Here is a 7,852-nt window from a genome sequence, read left to right on the forward strand (position 1 = left end):
CCTGGAGCTGTGAAGCATTTATGCTAACCACTATTCTACCGTGCTGCCCTTCTCATTGAGAAGTGAACCTTCCTCAGTGTCTGCCCTCGCCCATCCGTCCCTCTGTTCCTTCACTTGGGGAGGTTACGGCGGAGGGATTAAGATAGTCAAAGCTGGTGAGCTGATACACAAGTGGGAAACAGTCTAATGAGCGGAGTACGGTGCACGGACGTTACAAATTTACAAGAGGATGAAAAGAGGCAGCGTGAATTGGCTGCAACGCACAGCCTCTGACAGCTTTTTACACACTGTTTATTCCACAAAGGACAAGCCATTGTTTCAGCTATCAGAAAGAGACAGGTTTGTATTAATGTATTCCACACAGCGTAGTAAGTAGATGTTATGGCTAAACTCTCAAAGAGCTGCCCCGAGGCAATGGGAGATCTGTTTCACAGGCCTCCCCGCAAGACAAGAGCTGCTTAATGTACGCTGTCTGCTTATCCCTGACGGGGATGAGAGAGACGCCATTAAGGCCCGTGGCACACGGCAAGCTTTTACCCTCACTTTCCTGATGAGGACCTGGGCTTTGGACACAAGGGACGAACCCATTCCAGGGCCAGTGTGCATTTTTACACGTGGCAGTCACCGTCAGGCACACATCCGCAGGAACAAGCCCGGCAGGCAGAGGGCAGCACTCACCTTTCCTATGTTTGGCAAACCAGGCATCCGCGTCGGTTAGCAACTGTTTCAGGGGCCCGCTCCACGACGGCACGAGCTGGAGGAACATCCACTGCAAAAGGGAAAGGATGTGATTGAAACGGGGCGAGGGGCACGGGGGAACTGTTCTCTCCACGTGCCCATGCCTTCGCTCGGCCAACCAGACTGTGCAAATACATTGAGGAAACACGCAGGCCTCGGCGTTTCAGCGGAGGTGACGCGAAAGCATCAAACAGCTGAGTACAGGTGAGTTAGCACTGCTCTGAAACCTGTACATGTCAAGACAACACGACACAGGGGAATAGCCAGGTGAAGCACGGAAAGCATCTCCTTTTGCTGATACAATACTCTGTCCTGCTGTAGTCACTGAGCTGGGTACAGTATAAAACATTTGCTGCTCATGAGACGCAGGAGCAGAAGTTGGCCATTCGGCCCGTCGAGACTGAGCCACCATTCCGTCGTCACCAGGTGCATTGCTGAAGCGTATCCAACACTTTACTGTCGGCCCCCTAACTCTGAATCAGGGGCAGACCATTTCGGGCTGAGGGGAGGAGGAATTTCTTCACTCCGAGGGGGTGAATCTTTGGAATTCGGAGGACCCGGGAAGCTCGATCACGGAGCAAGTTCAAGACAGAAATCGACGGATTTACGGCTGTTAATGGCATCAAGGGATGTGGAGGTGGTGCGGGAAAGTGGTGCTGAGGTAGATCTCCAGCCCATGATCTAATTGAATGGTGCAACAGGCTGGAGGGGCCGAATGGCTCCTGCTCTTTGGTTCCTATTCCTCCAACACTGGCTGCCGTGCCTTCACCTGCCTGGCCCAGGAGCTCGAGAATGTCCTCCTTAAATCTCTCATCCTCTCTCTACTCCTTTGCGACATTTCCTCAAACCTACCTGACCCCATATCTTGGGTGACCGGCCCCAATATCTCCTCATGTGACTCGGTGTGGCGCCACGTTTGATCACACTCCCGCGAACGCACCTCGAGGCATCGTTGCAAAAGTCAAGGCGCTACAGAAATGTAACGTACCTTTTTCAGCGCAGTGTACACGTCCATCTCCACCTGCATCACAAACAGGTCTGGGGAGCTGATCAACTTCTCCATCAGGCCAACGCTGGACAGGTGGAGAAAGAATAAAGACATCATTGTCCCAGCTGAACAACAGGCTGGCAGCATCAATCACAGCGTCTTCTGCTGTCCTGCAAGCGCACAGCAGGATCCCATTGACCTGCCCAATTGGACAGGAGCTACACTGACTGAACACTGGAGTGAATCTCCAGGCCTGTGCGTGGGGGGTGCGTGGGGGGGGGTATCTGTCACAGCCCCTTGACAATGGCAGCGGAAAGCATGGTTCTGGGTCTCTGCTCTCAATACGTGGTAAGAGCTCTCCAGTTAACCCCACACCCTCTGCCCTTCACCCACACTCTCGCAAACCTTTCTCCAATGCTTTCTCCAAATCCCTTTGAGAAAAGTTCCGATTGAATCCACTGCCCCTTCAATGTCGCACACATTAAAGCTCACTGCACAAAGAAAGGTCCATTCATCTCTCCCCCTGCACTTTTGACCTTAAACTCGTATCCGCTGGTTACTGACCCCGCTGCCAGTCGAAACGGTTCATCTTCATCTCCTCGTCAAAAACTCTTCCTGATTTTGAACGCCTCGATTAAATCTGCCTTTCACCCTCTCTACTCCGAGGTGAGAAATCCCAGCTTTACATTCCCTCAGAGGCCACTCCAGTACATCGCCTCCCCATCCTCTCCAAGGCCTTGACACCCTTCCCAATGTGTCACCAGATTGGCTGCTGCCTCACAGCGCCAGGGACCCAGGTTCGATTCCCGGCTTGGGTCACTGTCTGTGTGGAGTCTGCACGTCCTCCCCGTGTGTGCGTGGGTTTCCTCCGGGTGCTCTGGTTTCCCCCCACAGTCCAAAGATGTGCAGGTTAGGTGGATTGGCCATGCTAAATTGCCAAAAGTTCATTGGGGGTCACTGGGGTAGGGTGGGGGAGTGCGGGCCTAGGTAGGGCAGTCTTTCAGAGGGTCGGTGCAGACTGGATGGGTCGAATGGCCTCATTCTGCACTGTAGGGCTTCTTTGATCACAACAGCGGCCCCACTTCAAAAAGTACTTGACTGGCTGTCGAGATCTCCTGAGGGTGTAAAAGGTCTCAACGGAACGCAAAGCCTCTCTTTTGCTCGTCTCCAAGTTCAGGAGTAATGCGAGGAATGTTATTTTCACACAAGGGGGGGGGGGGGGGATTATTATCTGAAATGGTTAAAGGGTTAACAATCTGGAGGCATGGACAGACTGTATGAAGCTGCAGGTTAGAGAGAGCTGGATATGTAACTTCCCTCAGAGCTGTGGGTACGCATTCACAAGGAATTGCGTCACCATTTACAGACCGAATTCTCCCGTAACAAACAACATCTCACTCGCTTCCCCCAAGCGGTGAAGAGGCAAGCAAAAGAGAGTTTGAACTGTCGACGTGCGGGTGAATTACCTCAGATCCTTCAGCAGGTCCACACTTTGATGTGTCATCAGGTTGTTTAAAAGCCACTCAAGGCATCTGGAATTGCAAGGAAAATCAATGAGCAATTTTCAATAAATATCAGACTTTCACCCGCGGTGCCATTGTATTCAGCCTTGACGAGCAATAACAATGAAAGGACAATCAGTCAGGACGCTGAGGTACACCATCACAGGGGCAGTGGGACAATAGTGACTGAGAATAACATTGATGCAGTGTGAACAAAGGGCAGGTTCAAGAGACACGGAACTCACTTTTGCTTCACTGAGTCCAGTCCATAGGTCCCAGCGGCCGTTTGGAAGCTGCAGACTGATTTGGAATTGATTGTCTCTTTCATGATCTCTCCACACTGCACGATCAAAGCATCCTTCCAGAATCAAAGAGGGACAAAGCAGTGATGAGTAAAGGCACTCTCGGGTGTACGCGGGGCGCAACAGGACCGGGGAAGGGCCCTGAACGGAAATTAATCTTCGTGTGAAGATACAGACTCACATACACACAGACTCAGACACACACAGACACACACACAGACTCACACACACACACAGACAGACACACACACACAGACACACACTCAGACACACAGACTCAGACACACACACACAGACTCACACACATACACACAGACTCAGACACACACAGACTCATACACACACACACAGACTCAGACACACACACACACAGACTGACACACACACAGACTCACACACACACAGACAGACACACACACAGACAGACACTCAGACACACACAGACAGACACACACACAACACACACACAGACAGACACACACACAGACTCACACACACACACAGACTCAGACACACACACACAGACAGACACACACACAGACTCACACAGACAGACTCACACAGAGACACATAGACTCAGACAGACACACACACACACAGACTCACACACACACACACACAGACTCAGACAGACACACACAGACACACACACACACAGACTCACACAGACAGACACTCAGACACAGACACACACAGACAGACAGACACACACACAGACAGACACACACAGACAGACATACAGACACACACATAGACACACACAGACAGACACACACAGACACACACAGACACACACACACAGACAGACACACAGACAGACACACACACAGACAGACACACACAGACAGACACACACAGACAGACAGACACACACAGACAGACAGACACACACAGACAGACACACACAGACAGACACACACAGCCAGACAGACACACACAGACAGACACACACACAGACAGACACACACAGACAGACACACACAGACAGACACACAGACACACACATAGACACACACATAGACACACACAGACAGACACACAGACACACACATAGACACACACAGACAGACACACACAGACAGACACACACAGACACACACAGACAGACACACACAGACAGACACACACAGACACACAGACAGACACACACACAGACAGACACACAGACAGACACAGACAGACACAGACAGACACACACAGACAGACACACACAGACAGACACACAGACAGACACACACACACACAGACACAGACAGACACACACAGACACACACACACAGACACACACAGACAGACACACACAGACAGACACACACAGACAGACACACACACACACACACAGACACACACACAGACACACACATAGACACACAGACACACACAGACAGACACACACAGACAGACACAGACAGACACAGACAGACACACAGACACACACACAGACAGACACACACACAGACACACACACACACACAGACACACACACAGACACACACACAGACACACACACAGACACACACACAGACACACACACAGACAGACACAGACAGACACAGACAGACACACACTCAGACACACACACAGACACACACACACAGACTCACACACAAACACACACTCAGACACATACACACACACAAACACTCAGACACGCACACACAGACAGACACTCAGATACACAAACACAGGTGCGCACAGAGACAGACACAGACACAAAAGCACTGACACAGACAGACAGACACACAGACAGACACACGCAAAAATGAACACACATAGACAGACACACAGGCACAGACACACGCAAACGCACAAACACAGACAGGTACACGCAAACAGAGGCACAAAAATACAGACACACACACAAAGTCACATACACAGAAATACAAACACACACACACAAATGCATACACACACACGTGAACACACACAGACAGACACACACACATACACACACATAGACCATTGAAGCTTTTCTCAATAATATGTTGCGATTGTGCGGATGTATGCCTTGCCACCTGAAGGGGCAGTGGATGCGGGTTCACTCGTAAGTTTTCAAAGGAAATTGTATCAGTCGCTGAGGGGGGGAAATGTGCAGAGTTTTTAGGAAAGGGGAGAGTGGTAACGGTCTGATGGCTCTGTCAAAGGGCCAGCGGAGGTACAGTGGTCCGATAGGACTCTCGGGTATTATACCAGCCTCCGGCTGTTGTGCAGCTCATGGATGAAGGTTATCCCTGATGTGAAGGGAGTGGAGATTGCTGCTGGGTATCCTCTTTGCCCTTGTGAACCCGACTGCTACCCTGGCCTGCCAGTGTAACTGGCAGAGAGGAGAGCCCTCACCTGGCACAGGTATGTCCGTATCAGCTCCCAACACAAGCCACTGGGATTCGATGCCAGGTGACAGGTTGCCCATGCTGTCCCGCTGCGCCCGCGATGGAGTGCCCGCCCTAATTCATCACGGCTTTCAGGAAATCAAACGGATGCTCCCAGAGCAGCTGTAAATGGATAACACGCTGCACATCCACCCACACAGAGCACTCAGCGGGCAATTTCTGCTTCGCTCTCTCACTGTGGTACAAGCCCAGAGCACTCGGCGGGCAATATCTGCTTCGCTCTCTCACTGTGGTACAAGCCCAGAGCACTCAGCGGGCGATTGCTGCTTCGCTCTCTCACTGTGGTACAAGCCCAGAGCACTCGGCGGGCAATATCTGCTTCGCTCTCTCACTGTGGTACAAGCCAACGCTGGCTAATGCAGCTCAGGCAAACTCCTTTTTCTTGCTGGTATTTTTAATCGATCTGAGCAGGCGCCATGCCCAGTGCTGCAACACACAGGTCGAAGGGGGGAACACACAGAACCACACATCAACCCTGATACGGAGAGCAATCCACTCGGGAGCCAGCTGGCTTCATATGGAGCTTGCAGGAAGTTGCAAGGCCGGCAGGAATTCCCTTTCAGAGCCGGCTGTGTGGCGCCTCCCACTGGCAAATACGTGGAGGTCCACAGTGCGTGAGATGAACACATGCCCCACCATGTAAATTGGGAGAGGGGAGTGTGCAACGGGACCTGGGTGTCCTCGTGCACCAGTCGCTGAAGGTAAGCATGCAGGTGCAGCAGGCGGTAAAGAGGCTAATGGTATGTTGGCCTTCATTGTGACAGGCTGGCCAATGCTGGCCAATCACCCTTCTCCCTGCCTGCAAACTCCAAACGCTAAACTTTCACCTCCTCGAAAGGCGTCTCCTCCATCTCTCCCCCAACCCTGCTCGCATCCTGTCCCTAACTGCTGGAGACCACCCACTGGGGAGACAGCCTCCGACCACAGCCCAACCAGCTCAACTGCTCCAACTTGGTATTTATCCTGCACGTTAGCACCTTCTCATCTGAACTCCGCTCATCCCATCCTCATGAGCTGCTCTCCCTTCCTCTCACATTTACTCTGCAAACTTCTCCCGAAATGTACCGGTGTTATTTATCTCACCAGACCTCTGGGGGGGGGCAAGACAGGCTCCGGAATTCCCACCTGGATTTATTAGTGACTATCTTGCCTGATGACCACTCATTTTAATCACCCCACAAGTTCAAATATGCCTGTCCTGACAAATTTAAGAATATTCATTCTATTTTCCAGGGAAAGGAGACTCAGGCTGTTCAATCTTTCCGGAAAGGAGATGTATTTGGATTTTGGGCCGTGTACATTCTGTTTGATCCTCGGGGGCCTGTTACTTGAGGGGGTTCTCGTGCTCTGGTCTCGCCCTTGCTCACGTTATCAGCTGGGCAAGGCTCTGGCCTGAACCCCATCTTCAGAGATCTCCTGCAACTGCCGAGCTGTCAAATGATTCTGACACCCTGGACAGACAAACTGACCGCACGCCCCAATGCTTCAATTAGGTGTGGGGGGGGGAGCCGACTGCAGTTTGGGGGAGGGGGGGGGGGGGGAGAAAGAGTGCGGTGTGAGTAGGGGGAGGGGGAGTGTGGTGTGGGGGGGAGGGGAGTTCGGTGTGGGAGGGGAGTGCGGTGTGGGGGGGTGCGGTGTGGGGGGGAGGGGAGTGCGGTGTGGGGAGGGGGGTGCGGTGTGGGAGGGGAGTGCGGTGGGGGGGGGAGTGCGGTGTGGGGAGGGGGGAGGGGAGTGCGGTGTGGGGAGGGGGGAGGGGAGTGCGGTGTGGGGGGGGAGGGGAGTGCGGGGTGGGGGGGGGAGGGGAGTGCGGTGTGGGGGAGGGGGAGTGCGGTGTGGGAGGGGAGTGCGGTGGGGGGGGGGGGAGTGCGGTGTGGGGAGGGGGGGAGGGGAGTGCGGTGTGGGGAGGGGGGTGCGGTGGGGGGGGGGGGGAGG

At 53.0% G+C, this 7,852-nt stretch overlaps 1 protein-coding gene across 1 annotated transcript in view; it reads right to left on the reverse strand.

Annotated features, from left to right (window-relative positions):
- The window catches only part of gmcl1 (germ cell-less, spermatogenesis associated), a 55,808-nt gene that overhangs the window by 24,286 nt on the left and 23,670 nt on the right, over nt 1–7,852 (reverse strand). Inside the window, 4 exon segments of the mRNA XM_038785486.1 lie at nt 679–769; nt 1,727–1,811; nt 3,193–3,258; nt 3,474–3,631. Coding sequence (XP_038641414.1) covers nt 679–769; nt 1,727–1,811; nt 3,193–3,258; nt 3,474–3,631 — 400 coding nt within the window.

The sequence above is a fragment of the Scyliorhinus canicula genome, chromosome 26 (assembly GCF_902713615.1).
Source record: "Scyliorhinus canicula chromosome 26, sScyCan1.1, whole genome shotgun sequence".
In the NCBI taxonomy this organism is placed as follows: Eukaryota; Metazoa; Chordata; class Chondrichthyes; order Carcharhiniformes; family Scyliorhinidae; genus Scyliorhinus; species Scyliorhinus canicula.